At 47.2% G+C, this 14726-nt stretch overlaps 1 protein-coding gene across 3 annotated transcripts in view; it reads right to left on the bottom strand.

Moving 5' to 3' along the window:
• Positions 1-1870: 1870 nt before the first annotated feature.
• KLF8 (KLF transcription factor 8) overlaps positions 1871-14726 on the bottom strand; it is a 61549-nt gene continuing 48693 nt past the window's right edge. For all 3 annotated transcript variants that reach the window (XM_060249459.1, XM_060249460.1, XM_060249458.1), the window contains 4 exons: positions 11252-11804; positions 7429-7531; positions 6813-6949; positions 1871-3378 (listed from right to left, as the gene is read on the bottom strand). In XM_060249459.1, coding sequence (XP_060105442.1) covers positions 3197-3378; positions 6813-6949; positions 7429-7531; positions 11252-11768 — 939 coding nt within the window. In that variant the 5' untranslated portion in view covers positions 11769-11804 and the 3' untranslated portion in view covers positions 1871-3196. The remainder of the gene's footprint in view (positions 3379-6812; positions 6950-7428; positions 7532-11251; positions 11805-14726) is intronic.

Consider the following 14726-nt stretch of genomic DNA (forward strand, 5'->3'; position numbering starts at 1 on the left):
CTGAAGAAATACTGACTAGGGAGTCAAAATTTTGGCTGACTACTACTGTAAATGGCAGCTCATCCCAAGTACAGGAAAAACAGAATGCTCCTGTTTCCTTATCAACTGCAATCTTGCTAATTGTGAACTGAATGTCTACCTTAATGGCACCCAGTTACACACAACCATACATCTAAGTACCTTGGCATTACCCTAGACAGGACCTTGAGCTATAAACACCATCTTACCAATGCAGCAGCAAAAATATGCACACAAAACATCCTCCTCCAAAAATTATATGGTACAACTTGGGGTGCATCTGCTACAACACTTACACGCTCAGCTTTGGGGTTGATGTATAATACTGTGGAATGCAGTGCTGCAGTGTGCCTCTACAGCCCCCATGTCCACAAATTTGATGACCAACTCAATACAATGAGAACTATCAGCAGAAGTATTAAACCCACTCAGACCTACTGGCTACCTACATTGTGCCACATTGCTCCTCCATACCACTGAAGGCAAGATGCTCTTGTTCATGAATACAGAAAGGTAACTGAAAACCAAGAGTTGCCCATCCACAAAGACATGGCTGATGCTGGCCTATCCAGATCGAAGTCCTAAAACTTGGTATTAAGAGCTGCACAAATCCTGCAATCACAAAATTTTGATCTAGGGAATGAATGGCTGCAAACATGGATGAAATCAGTTCTACTCGATATCCACGACCTGATAAACACCAACAAGAGATACGCAGGATTTGACTTGCCACATAAAGTATGGAAGACTGCTAACAGAATATGAGCAGGCTTTGGTAAACTTTGTACAGACCTGTTGTTTAAATGGGGCAAAATACCAGGACCTGAATGTGATTGTGGACCAGCCCGCCAGACTATTTTCCATCTGTCACAGGAATGTGAGTGTCATGCTTACCATGGAGAAGGGTTTGTACTCTCCCCAACCTCAACTGAGTGGGTTGAAAATTTAGATATTGGTATTTAGGGGATTGCCCAATTTGTCTGCAAAACCACTGCATCTACTTGATTACATATTTTATATTATTATATGCTTCCTGTGTGTAACTCTTCCATACAATAAAAAAATACCCAGCACACATGACCATTTTGCTTGGCACTCAGCCCCACATTTCCACCCAGGCAACCAAAACACCGGTGGTAGTGCATGAGAAGGCAAAACGCATGGTTCATGGCCATCATCACTTCCCAGACCCACATAGACACCAGCTGACTCCAAGCTAAATCCTGAGATGCTGACATCATAACTGGGGCATAGCTCACCCAAGCTTGTTTTGCCCCCCACCCCAATTTACTGCCCATCGCAAAGGACAGCACTGGGTGAAACAGATGCAACTTAGCAAAAGCAGATCTTGCCCATGTTCTGTGCTTCCAAGTTCATACCACATACAAACACCATTGAGTGCCACCTGCAAAGAGCAACAGGGGAGAGGGAGAACAATGCCTGGTGGAAATGCTGAAGCCAAAGCAAAGCTGAGCAGGGTTGCCAAGGGCAAGGATTTCACTCTCTGAAGATCTCTCATATTCTTCTACTAAGTATATTCTGGTGAATAGCTGCAACCTTGTCCTGTGCAGGGCAGACATAAGCCCTTAGCGTAAGGAAGCTCCCGACATCATGGCAACCTGGACTACCACATTTTCTCCCTACCTCACCTCCCCCCTACTACATGATCATGTCATGGCTTCCTCCAGTCCCAAAGAGATGGATGCAAAAGACTCTCCCCTTTTCTCCACCTTCCTGACCCCAACGAGTCCTTATTGCAAGGCCACGAAGCCCATGGGGAGCTGTTTCCCCCAAAGCTGAATTTGGCTGCTATGCTGGGCTTGAGAAAGATTACACAGACACACAGAAAAGCTTCTGGAAAACCATGTTCATATTTGACTCCCCTCAAGAGCAGGGAAAGAGAAAGCGAATTCTAAAAACCCCAACATGTGTCCGTCCATCAAAAGGTGCCCTCAGCCCTTCAAACCCCAAAGTTAAAGTTCCGCAGTTCAAAGCTGCTGCTGTCAAGTCCAGTCTTCTGCAGAAGGAGTACGACACAAGTCTGTCCGTGGGCAGAGGACCATGCTGGGAAAAGCTCCTGGGGTTTTGTCTCCTTGCCACATCAACAACGGCAGAATTCAAAATCCCCACATTCCCCCCCTCCCAAACCTGTTGAGTCATCACAGTTCTACGTTCCGCAAAAGTTTTCCCTTTTTGTGGTTTTTGGCCCCTCCCCCATCACTGGCCTTGGAGAACTAGAGCTCTCTTTGCCCATGACTGACCCCCATGACCAAAGGGAAGAAATAATGCAGCAGGCGTGGAGGGGACTGGCCCTGCCACATACTGATCAGATCACCCCTCCCCAAAAATCCCACCCCAAATGCTAAAGTTCTAATTCATTGAATTCTAAAATTTCATTGATCTTGGAATATTCCGCAACAGTTGCTGAAGCCAGTCTTTCCACGGCACAGTTGAGGTCACTGATTTCAGGGGAAATGGAACATTTCATTGCAAACTTCAAGGGGTCAAAAATGGAAATCTCCCCAAAACTTAACTAAATTGTGCTGAACAACTCTTGGGCGTCTGAAGACTGAAAGCTGGATTCCAAGGCAGGTTTCAAATATAGACTTTTGTTTCAGTGCTCCTTAAAACTTTTTTCTAACCCCCCCCCAATCAATTAATTTCAAGTTTCCCCTGCCATTTTCTAGGATTCAGGGTTGGGATTGTGTGCGTAAGCATGTGCGTATATATACACACTATCAGAAACCCCAGACTGAAAACTCAAGACTGCAACAAATGAAATTCCAAACTGCTTCCTGGAGAGATGGGTGTCAGAAGCTCAGGGAAATCCTCAACAGTTGCCATAGAGAATGGAACAGCCAGAGACGTAGCCTTGATTCAGATCCCACTGCAGCAGCTGCCCCACATACCAAAACATCCATTCCAACTAATGCAGCATCCATCAGGCCTCGCCATCCACACACCTGGAGACTCCACCGGCACTTTCTGGTCCTGGGAACTGTAGTCCAGGCTACAGCTCCTTCCATGGAGTTCTGTGGATGGCAAGGACTGGGAGGAGGAAAAGGGAGGGCTCTCTTCACAAACACACTCTGTCCACAGCAGCCACAGCTATCAGGCAGGAATTCAGCCAGCTGCGGTTCTTCTCCTTCCATGGCTGATGGGAGCATGGGGAGCCCCCTCACATCATGATGTGCCTCCGGCGATGCAAAGCCAAGTGGTCAGAGCGAGAAAAGCTGCGGTCGCAGTCCGAGCAACGGAAAGGCTTGATGCCTGTGTGCTTTCGGAAGTGCCGAGTCAGCTCATCGGAGCGAGCAAACTTCCAGGTGCAACCCTCCCAGGTACATTTGTACGGCTTCTCTCCTGCAGGAAAGAGAGGGAAGATGATAAGGGAACTCCCCAGCAATCATTTTGACAGAGGGGGAAAAGCCAGCGGTGCAAAGTGATCAAGGCTACAAACTTGGATGAGAAAAGTTTTTTGGGGGGGGTCTACTTCCTTTGGCCTTCCACTGCCTCCCTCCCATCCAGTGTTCTCTTTTGCAATTTGGCAAGTGTGCACAAGTTAACATGGGATGCCTGCATCTTTTGTGGGGTCACTTCTGCAGTGAGAACATGCATTGTTAACTACACTAGTTAGAATCATTAACAGAATTAAATAAATGGATTTGTTTGAAGCAGAATTTGACAAAATGGTGTGTGTGCGTGCGCATGTCTGCATCTGGAAGTCATAGTCACCTTTGGTGACTTGCCCCTATTGGGGTCCTCAGAGAGGTGGCTGAATAAAACCTGCTCCTGCCCTCCTAACTCTGGTATTCCAAGGAAGTCTCCCTCTCACTACCAGCCAAAATTGACGCTGCTTAACTTCCAAGATCTGACAAGATTGGGCTTGCCTGGGCTATCTAGGTTGGGGCCAGAATTTCCCCAAATGTTTTGCCATGCTCACATGCATCTCTGCACCCCTCAGAAGGATTCAACTCATGTAACCTATTGGCAACTTAGGCTGAAGAATGTCCTGGAATATGGGGTCCGACTAGATGACCTTTGGGTTTACCTTCAGCCCAGGACTGAATATATGAATCTCCTAAAATACCAAGTTGGGCTTAATACTGCCTCCTCTGACTAGCAGCAGCTCTTTGTGCAGACAGGCAAAGAAAGCTTTTTTTACACCACCTAGCACCTGTTTAACCAGGAATGCCAGAGATTGACCAGCGACCTTCTGAACAGCCATTCTGCCAATCATCCCCAGCCTGCCTCTCCTCTATTTTGAAAATCTTGAAATAAGCTAATACCCCTGAATATACACTTGCAAATGAGGATCAAACAAATACTATTTTACAATTATGCTTTTAAAGTCCAGTTAAAGCCCATTCATCTTCGTGACTCTTATAAATTTACACAGAAGAAAAAGATGGGGAAAATATGCAGCCCCAACTGACAGTTGCTGTCTGAATTGAGAGAGACTTATTACCTTCTGAAGCTTGTGATAGCAAAAATCAGGACAAAAGTAGGCAGCAGAGGAGCCAGCTGCACATTTATACTTGGCCCAGGAGGCTTCTGTGAGACAATGGATGGCAGGGACCACCTTGTGGGGCAGATGCAACTCAGGCAGACAGCTTGGCTGGGCGGGAGTCCCTGACTGTATCCCAGGCCAGACAGAAGGAGTTCCTTGGCTCTTCAAAGGATATTGTTGGTGGTGCAGAGGAAGAAAGGGGGCTGTGATGAAAAGCCAAACAGACTGGTGGAGGGGAGGCAGGTTGCTAGGATACCGGAGGGCTGAGAGGATTCCAACCTGGAGGACAGAACAGGTTGCTAGGAAACCTGAGTGGGAGGATCTGGAGGATGGAAGAGGTCACAAGGATGGCTGCTCAGCACTGGCACCCCTTGCTGCCACAGCAGCTTGTGCAAACCTGAGCCATGCAGAAGTGCAGCAACCCAATGGGAAGAGAGCCCAAGCTAAGAAATGGCTGCTTCTGCTTCTCCCCCACCAAGTTATGTTTAGGGCAAAGAGAGGCAGGTCTCAAGAATCCAGAAAAACTCTTTGCTGGCTTCTGGCACAGGCATTGTACAGAGCTCTCTAGGGAGGGCAGCTGTGGGTAGCCTGAAAGAAGTCTCACATAAGGTTCTGACAGAACCAAGGCAGGGCTGCTATCTACTTGGCACTACAGTGATACAAACCAGCCAGAAGCACACTGGAGCCCAGAAGGAGTAGCCTCAGCCATCCTGGTCCCCCCAAGGATCTGTCACCATCACAAGCACTGGCAGAAGGAGCCCTGGAAAATCTAGCTATCTAAGAGTGTCAAACGAGGGCCACCTAGTGGACAGTTGATGTCCCAACAATTTTGTTTTTAAGCCATCAACTTAGGGCAACTTAAGGTTTTCAAGGCAAGAGATATTCAGAGGTGGTTTGCCATTACTTGCCTCAACATCATGACCCTGGGATTCCTTGATCTCTCATCTAAATACTAGCCAGGGCTTTGCCATGGAGATCTGATGAGAATGGGCTACCCTGGACCATCCAGGATAGGGCACAATGCTCTGCTATTGCCATCCAAAAAACAGAACACAGTCTGCATACTACCTCTCATTAGGACTAGCCGCAATAACAAAAAGCAACATGCACACTGTTGAACTTGAAAGCCAGCATGCTGTTCTGTGCCATTTTGGTAGGACTGGGTTCTTGTTTTAGATTTTACTTAGCAGATGACACAGCTGATTTAGATTTTACTTGGCACATTTCTTCCTACCACTAGAACAAAGCTTGAGTTAAAGACCAACAACGTTTAATTCTGGGTATAAACTTTCACGTGCATGTATGTGAATCAGAGCATGCACTGACTCTTACCACCACTAGTTTTAGGGCTGAGACACTGTAAAAAATCTTTCCCTGGTGACAACTACACACACACAAAATCCTTCAATGATTTTTTGGGGAGAGGTGAGAAACTACATCTGGAAATGGGGTAAACAAAGGGATCACCATTACAGAGGGGAATGATTGGTGATATGACTGGCTGGGACTACTCATGGAAGTCAACATAGTGTTCCAGCACTGATGCTGGCTATGACACCTTTACTTTCTCCATGTCATCCTGGATGGCTGGAGATCCCTCCAAAATAACCAAAGAAGCCCCAACCAGACAAACAAACAAACAAAAACCAAAACAGGAAATGAAGAGCTAGTTTAGAAAAAGTTGACTATTAAAGGTTTTTTAACAAGATATATTCTCCACCCCACCCCTGCAGCCTACTACTCTCTTTTTAGATCCAAAACTAAACCTGGCAAGTCTGCAGAGCAAGCCTTTGCTTCCACTGCCTGGGCTAACTAGCAGAAACAACATAGGAAAGGTCATCTCCCGGAAAGGCTGCACAGAAGGAGGAGGTCTGGAGGGATCTGAAGGAAGAGAGCAAGCTGGTTAGCAGGGGGGAAAGGGAGGGGGCCGTTCCAGGCACAAAAAAAGCAGAAAGGCAGGAGGAAACAAGTGGAACTGAAAGCAGATGAGTCTCCCAGAAAGAAGAGCCAAAAGGGGAATAAAGAGCTTCCGTTCTGCAACAGAGCACACAGTCTCCACACAGATGCTCCCAGGTTCAATCCTAGGCATCTCCAATTTTTAAAATATCTCAACTTGCAGGGCTGGGCAAGAGTTACGGCCAATCCAAAGACTCAGTTTTGAACTAAGCATAAGCCAGAGGTGCTCAGAGGTACCTTGCATCTAAAGGAACAAGTGGCAGCTGGGGAACAGTTCTGGAAATATGAGGGATTGGCTCTTTCCCAAGAGCCCGTCTCCAAAAGCACTTACCTGTATGTATCCTCCTGTGTGCTTTTAAGTGTGAACTCTTTGTGTAAACTTTGTTGCAGCCGTCGAAGTCACACTGGTGGATCCGCCTCTTCTTCAGGTCAGGAGACTCTGCCAGCTGCATTCGTCCCGCTGAGGGCCTAGCCAGAGACGGAGAGTGGCTGTCAGCACACTGCTCCGGTGCCAAAGTCTCATCCCCATCAGAGGCCAGCTTCCCAATTTCACCCCTGCCAGGGACAACCCAAGTTGCAGGCATTCATGGGTCCCACAAATAGGTCAGGCTGCTGGTCCATCTAGCTGGCAGAAGCAGCTCCATGTATAAGCCGCAGCCCCTGCAACCTCCCCCATGATCTCAGGAAAAGGGATTATCAGGTGTACTCTGGGAATTGGGAGATTTGTGCACTCAAAATACACAGTCCTTGCAATAACCTGTAAAATTTACTGGATAACTGCAAACAGAATTGCAGCTGAGGGAGAGACTACTGGAAGTAGGGATGAAACTGCTTTATTTCCCAAATAAAGAAGCAGATGCATGTAAAGCAAAATGCTGCCAGTTTCCACATCTAGGCTCCTATGGCTGCCCTTGCAGTACCCCTCTCCTCCAGAGGCCAACACTCACTCTCTTTGCAGGTCTGAGAAGAACGCTGGGCCACTCTCCACGGCACTGTCTTCGCTGTCACTGTTCATCTCCACCGGGCACATGGAGCTCGGGTCAACTTTCACTGTAGAAAAAGTGGAAAGGCACTAAGAGAAGGAACAGGCATACACACACTAGTAGCTCACATCTGCTGACAGACATCCACAGTGGCCAAGGTAATGTCAAATGGTATGCAGGGAGAGATGGTGCGAGTGAGACTTCAGAATCAAGGATCTCTTGCAATCAAAAATCTATGCAATCCTGAAAGTCAAGATCTCCAGGATGAGGTCTCATTCCATCCATGCACATATGCAAAATGTTGGGTTAAAAAAGAAAGGAGAGCACATGTTCAAAGGCCACTGTTCCCCCATGGCTGCCTCCCCACATCAGTAACACAAATCCAGAGGCAGTGGGGCAGTGAAGCCAGGCTCCCTTTATGTTCAGCTAAATTAGGTCTTGCTGATCCTGCTGGGATTTGCTTGGTTGTACAGAATAGCAGTCAGGAAATAAGAGGCTATGCTAGTAGAGACTAAGATATGCTAGTGGGACAGACAAGATCAGAGGAAAGTGTCCTCACTCCAGAACCACATCAGACAAAAAAGAGGCTCACTAGAACCAGTGATCTTCCTTAAAATAAAAAAGGTGGCCGAGCAGTTTTTAAACTAAATCCTGGGGGAAAGCCACCAAGAGATGAAGTGTCTATGGTTTGGGTTGGCTCATCTCTTAAGAGATGATGGGGCAGCAGTTACTGTTCTAAAGGGAAATGGATTAGGACTGGCCACTGAGAGGGTGACAAACAATACTGACTGCTTGATAAGGTCTAGAGGCCACAGGAGGAAGGTTGCAGGCCTAACATGTTTTGGGAAAGTATAGATGTTTATATGCAAATGCTAGACTTGTCCAAGGTAAATGAGGGAGCTGGCATGCTTAGCGTCAGAGAACATGGACACTGGACATTTTGGAAACTTGGTGGGATGAGGACAATCATTGGTCATACAGTGATTCCTGGATGTAAATCATATCAGAAAGACAGGGAGAGAAGGGCTGGTGGTGGAGTGGCTCAGTATGTAACAGAGTGTAAACTGTCCAGTGAAATTGAGAATCTTAACAGAAATAGATTTACTTACAGAAACACTATGGGTAGAAATAATGGGCCCGAAAACTCCAGGAGTTTGTCGTCCACCACATCAAAGGTTATAGAATGATTTAGGAACAGCAGAAGAATTAAGGAAAGCAGCTAGATGACATAACTGTGTCATAATAGGCGCTTTTAACACAAAAAAATGGATTGGGTCAATGTGTGTTTCAGCAAGGAGAAAGAAATGGTCATAGAACCTATCAGGGGGGAGGCAATCCTGGACTTGGTCCTAAGTAATGCTCAAGACTTGGTGAGAAGCATAAATGTGATAGCACTGGCTGGGAACAGTGACCATAATGCTATTAAGTTTAGCATTTATGTAAATAAGGAGTTGCCCAAAAAGTTCAACACAACATTTAGCTTTAGAGGGGGTAACTTCTCTCAAATGAGGGGGCTTGTGAAGTAGAAATGGAAAGGAAAGATAAGGAATCTCAAATTTCTTCAGGAAGCTTGGAGACTATTAAAAATTACAATCCTGGAAGCTCAGATAAAAAGTATTCCGCAGGTCAGGAAAGGTATTAATAGGTATTTTTAAAGGCTTGCATGGTTAACAAATGAAGTAATGGAAGCAATAAAAGGTAAGAAAGATCCCTCTTTAAGCAGTGGAAGGCTAGTTCGAGTGAGGTAAATTAAAGGGAGAACAGGTTTTGAAAAATAAAATGAAAGTTAGTAATCACAGGCAAAAAGGGATTACTAGAAAAGTACTGCAAAAAACGAAGACCAACAATAAAAAAAAAATTCTTCAAATACATTAAAAGCAGAAAACCAGCCAGGGAGGCAGTGGGGTCCCTGGATGAGCAAGGGGTGAAAGAATTACTAAAGGATGAGAGAAAGATGGCAGAGAAGCTGAATGCACTATTTGCCTCTGCCTTCACTATGGAAGATGGGGGGTGTTTGCTCACTCTAGAACCACTGATTTCAAGAGGGGTGTTGAAAGACCTGAGTCAGACTGAGATTACAAGATCGGAGATCCTACGACAGATGAATTAAAAACTGACAAATCACCAGGCCCAATTGGCAAGAGTTCTGAAAGAACTCAAATGTGCACTTGTAGATCTCCAGACAAAAATATGCAATCTATCATTAGAATCTGCCTCCATTCCCAAGGACTAGAAGGTAGCTAATGCAACTCCCATCTTTAAAAATGGTTCCAGAGGAAATTCAGGAAATTACAAGCTGGTCAGCCTAACCTTGATTCCGAGTAAATTTGCCACTGTGGAATCCATAATTAAAGATAGTTAGCAGGCACATGGATGAACAAAAGGAGAAGGAAGAATCAGCATGAATTCTATAAGGGAAGATCTTGTCTCACTAGCCTTTTAGAGTTCTTTGAGGGGGTGAATAAGTATGTGGATAAAGGTGACCTGGTAGATTTTGTTTACTGAGACTTCCAGAAAGTTTTTGATAAAGTTCCTCATCAAAGGCTCCTAAGTAATCTCAGCAATCATGAGATAACAGGGCAAGCCCTCTTGTGGATAAAAACTAGTTAATAGGAAATAAAGTGTGAGTATAAATGGGAAGCCTTCACAGTAGAAGGTGGTAAGCAGTGAGATACTGCAGGGCTTGGTACTAGGTGCAATGCTTTTAAACTTATTCATTAATGATTTGAAGTTGAGAGTAAGCAGTGAAGTGGCTAAGTCTGAGGATGTCACTAAGTTGTTCAAGGTGGTGAGAATCAGGTCATGGTGAAACACTCCAGAGGGATCTGTTGAGGCTGAGCAAGTGGGCATCAGAGTGGCAAACGAGGTTCAACGTGGGCAAGTGCAAAGTAATGCACATTGGAGCAAAAAATCCCAACTATAAGTAAACATTTCATGGGGTCCAAACTGGCAGTAACTGCCCAGGAGTTGGGAGTTGTGGTAGATAATTCACTGAACATGTTGACTCATCAAGTGTGCGACTGCAATTTAAAAAACAGGCAAATGATGTGCTGGGAATTATTAGGAAGGGAACTGAAAGCGAATTAGCCAGTATCATAATGCTCCTGTATAAATCTATGGTGTAGTCTCATTTGGAATACTGTGTACAGTTCTGGTCACTGAACCTCAAAAAAAGACATAACAATGGAAAAGGTACAGCAAAGGGCAACAAATTGATTAAGGGGATGGAACACTGTCCCTATAAAGAACACTTAAAGAGGTTAGGGCTCCTTAGCTTGGAAAAATGATGAATGGTGACATGATAGAGGTTTCAAAAATTATGCATGGGATAGATAAGGCAGAGGAAGAAGTACATTTCTCCCTTTCTCACAATACAAGAACTTGTAGGTATTAAATGAAATTAATTACTAGTAGGCTTAGAGCATATAAAAGTGCTTCTTCACCACAAAAGTAATTAACACATGGAATTCACTGCCGCAGGAAGTGGTGGCAGCTACAAGCATAGATAACTTCAAGAGGGGATTGGATAAACATATGGAGCAGAGGTCCATCAGCGGCTATTAGCCACAAGGTGCAGACGAAACACAGTGTCTGGGGCAGTGATGCTCTATATTCTTGGTGCTTGGAGGGGCAACAGTGGGAGGGCTTTTGGAGTTCTGGCCCCACTGGTGGACTTCCTGATGGCACCTGGGTTTTGGCCACTGTGTGACACAGAGTGTTGGACCAGATGGGCCATTGGCCTGATCCAACACAGCTTCTCTTATGCTCTCTTAAAGAAGAGGCTCACCAGAGCCAGCGTTCTTGCCGTCACCACCAATAAGTGGCACGGTGATGGCAGCGGTGACTCCATCGCTGGGCATCGTTGTGTACACCACTGGCAGGGACTGCACCACCACTGGGATGGTCTGAAGGTTGCCCATCTTGCTGGGGAGATTGACGGAAGGGATGGTGTGAATGACGTGCAGGATCTGTTGCCCACCACTGCCTTGGGTGGAAGCCAGGATGGAGCCCGGGGAAAGCACCGCAGGGATAGCTGAGGATGAGCCCAGCCCCGTTGGCGACATAGAGACGACGGGGGCCTGGACGGGGGGTGTTGCCAACATGGGCGAAGATCGGACGGAGGAAGGCAGAGACAAGGAGGGCTGCAGGGAGGCCTTGGGTTTGTTGAGGGACAGGTCGACCGGCTCCGCCTGGGGCTGGCTGCAGTCACTGGCTAGCAGCTCCTCTGGAGGTTCTGTCTTGATGTCGCTCAGCAGCACCGGTGGCTCAATGGAGCTCTCCTCCAGCAGCGATGAGGAGCTCATCTTGAGCAGTGCCTTGCTGTGGGCCAAGCCTGCAGCCTGCAAGGAAGAAAAGAGCAATGAGCGGCCTGTGGCTCACAGAGCAGTTCCCACAACATCCAGTCGGGGGAGCTAGCAAAACATGGATAGGAACCAGTGACCAGGGAATTTTGAGGCAAGAGAGCAAGGTTTGGTGGTGGCACATATTTTGTTGCATGCTCCCCCTAACCAGGACAAACAGCATTACCATGAATCCAATCTATATCAGCTACAGAGAATGGGGAGGGAAGGTTAACAGCCTAATCCTCACCCAGCACTGGGGTCCTGATCCAAATTGCTCCCCACCAGGGGTTGCTACTTGGGAGAATTTAAAGGAGGTGTGAGATGTGAGGACAGCAACTGAATCCTGTTCGGCCATAAATACAGAGCTTCTTGTCATATCATATGTAGATTAATCCTTGAGAACCATGGGAGGGTCAAGGAAGAATCCTGGGGACATAAATTTAAAGCTGTCTTAACTGATTCCCCAAATAGGACTAAAGAAATAGTCATTCTGCAAGGGGATACAATAATCCCTGATGAAGAATTCTCACAACTGTGAAGTCTAGGATGATGCAAGCAAAAAAAAAAAATTAAAGAAAGATAGCATTTGTATGGGAAGAAGGCAGATGCAAACTCACAGCACCCTGAGTGGCAGCTTCCCCCTTGCTGCTATTCCTCTCAGCAATATACCACGCCCTGGATTCAGGACACAAGCATCCCATGCCAAGGATGCAAGTTGGCTCAGCCAATTCAGGGGGAAAAAAGCAAGCATGCAGCCCTCCCCAGAAAAGAGGGGGGGTGTTTGTCTGCAATTAATCCAAACTGCCTCACTTGACTTTTTTCCTCAGCAATGGTATTTTACTGCCAAAGCATTAGCTTCCAAAAAGCCAGGCAGAGAGACAGCCCACAGGAAACATCAGAAGCCAGGCTGGGGAGACAGGAGGGATGGGGGCGTCACTGGGAGGCAACCTTGGCATTTCCAACTGCAGAGGGAAGAAGGCTGGCACTGAGCCTCCACACATGACACCCCCCTCCCGAGAACAGGTGGAGCTTGAAAGACAAAGAGCCCATCCTCCTGGCAGCAGAAGCCTCTGGCTGCACTGGCAGAAGCCAGAAATGCTGCAGCTCTCATGTTAAGGGGGGTGGGGAGCAAGGGCGGGGGAAGTGTCTGAACCATCCATCAGCTTTTGTCTACCACCCAGGCCCCACAATGTATTTGTTTTGCACCACTACTTGGCACATGCTAGGACAGAGCCTGTCCAGCCCTGGGAGACCTCCTGCAGGCATTTGGGGCTGGGGTCTCTCAGAGAAACTCAACTGACCAGCTGGTAGAAGCAGAGTTCTGTCCAAAGGGGTGGAGAGACACAGGATGCAGGAGGTTAATGGGCAGCTGAAAAGACTGGCTGACTAAGCATCACACAGACACACTCCCCCCCCTTTGAGACCAGTAGCCTCCCACCAATCCTCACAGACCCCCTCACTCTCTCTCTTCTGAAATGTGCCTCTCCAATAGTGAGCAATGAACAAGAATATCCCCTCTGTGTGCGGTGCATCTTAAGCAGAGGCAGGAATAACACCCAGGACTAAACGTGAGGCACAAACTCTCAGTCCAAGAGATCTAACAGAATGTAAGATCCTTGGGGCAGAGAGCTTGACTTTCTTGCCAGAGTTCTGTGAAGCCCTGACACACTGCTGGTAACTTGAGGTTAAGCTGCAGAAAGAAATTGGAATGCCCCTGATTTCCCTCCAGGCACACAAAACCAGAAATGATCTGAAGAAGATGTTTGTAGAGCTCAAAAAGAGATTTTTAAGCAGACAGGATTTCCCCGCTGAAAAGGTGACAGAGAAAGCCCAAAAAGGCAGCATCATGCTGCAGAACTCGCCTGTCACTGGGCCAGGCACTGCCAGCTATATACAAGGAGCAGGCACAAAGGATGCACACAGAGTTCTGGGATGACACCCCCCTCCCAAGCTGCCCTGCAGATACCAGGACAAAAATTCCAGGCATGTTTCCTGGCTGCTGCTCTTAGGGCCCCTTTAAAGCCCATGCACACTTTGCTTTCTCTGGCAATGCCAATAAGGAGCCATCCACTGCACCTGCCCCCCCCCCCAACAATTGGAGACATGGATTATGAAACACCTAATCCTGAGGCAGAGGTGTTGCTACGTACTGGAATAGCCAACTGTGTATGGAGGGGCAAAAAACTGAAGGAGGGGGAGCAGCCACAACTTCATCTCTGTCCCTCCAAAGCATCCCCCCTTTTTTCCCAAAAAGATGGGGTAGGGAAAGGCTGAACAAAAGACCTCCCTCCTCCCCCATGGTGAATGAAGGCACTCACTGCGTGTTGCTATGGGAACAGGAGAGAGCCCACACTGGGCTCCACCCAGTGTAAAAGAGGGATGGTGGAGCTCACACCCGCTCCCCCCCATCACTGTGGGGAGGGGGTGTTATTTCTGAGAGACCAAAGGTCATCTGGATGAACCATTCCCTCCTTCACCACCTCTTCCCCTTTGTGATTCCAGTGGTGTAGGAAGAAGGGAGAAGGATAATACCTCTCTTCCTCCTGGCCAAGAATGTGGGAAGAAAGCCACATTTCCTCCCGTCTGGCCAAGTGGCTGGGCTGAGGGAGGCATCCCAGGATCCCTGACAATACTGCAGAGGTGCTGAGACATTCCTTTCGGTTTGCACTTCACTGCCCCTCTCCCCGGACTGAATTTGGGCTACATGACACAAAGCATATCAGACCTAGGTCTCCCTAGTTGCTTCATTCTGAGTTTTTCCCTTCCAGTAATAGTTATAAGGGATGATGAGCAGTCAACAGCAAAGGGTGAGGGGGAACCATGAGGACTAGCTTCCTCTCCTGCTTCCCCAACACCACCTCCAAGGGATTGCACAGTAAGATCTTGGCTCAGAAGCAGCTTCCCCCCAGCATGCTCCAA

This window comes from Heteronotia binoei, chromosome 11 (assembly GCF_032191835.1).
Source record: "Heteronotia binoei isolate CCM8104 ecotype False Entrance Well chromosome 11, APGP_CSIRO_Hbin_v1, whole genome shotgun sequence".
Taxonomy (NCBI): Eukaryota; Metazoa; Chordata; class Lepidosauria; order Squamata; family Gekkonidae; genus Heteronotia; species Heteronotia binoei.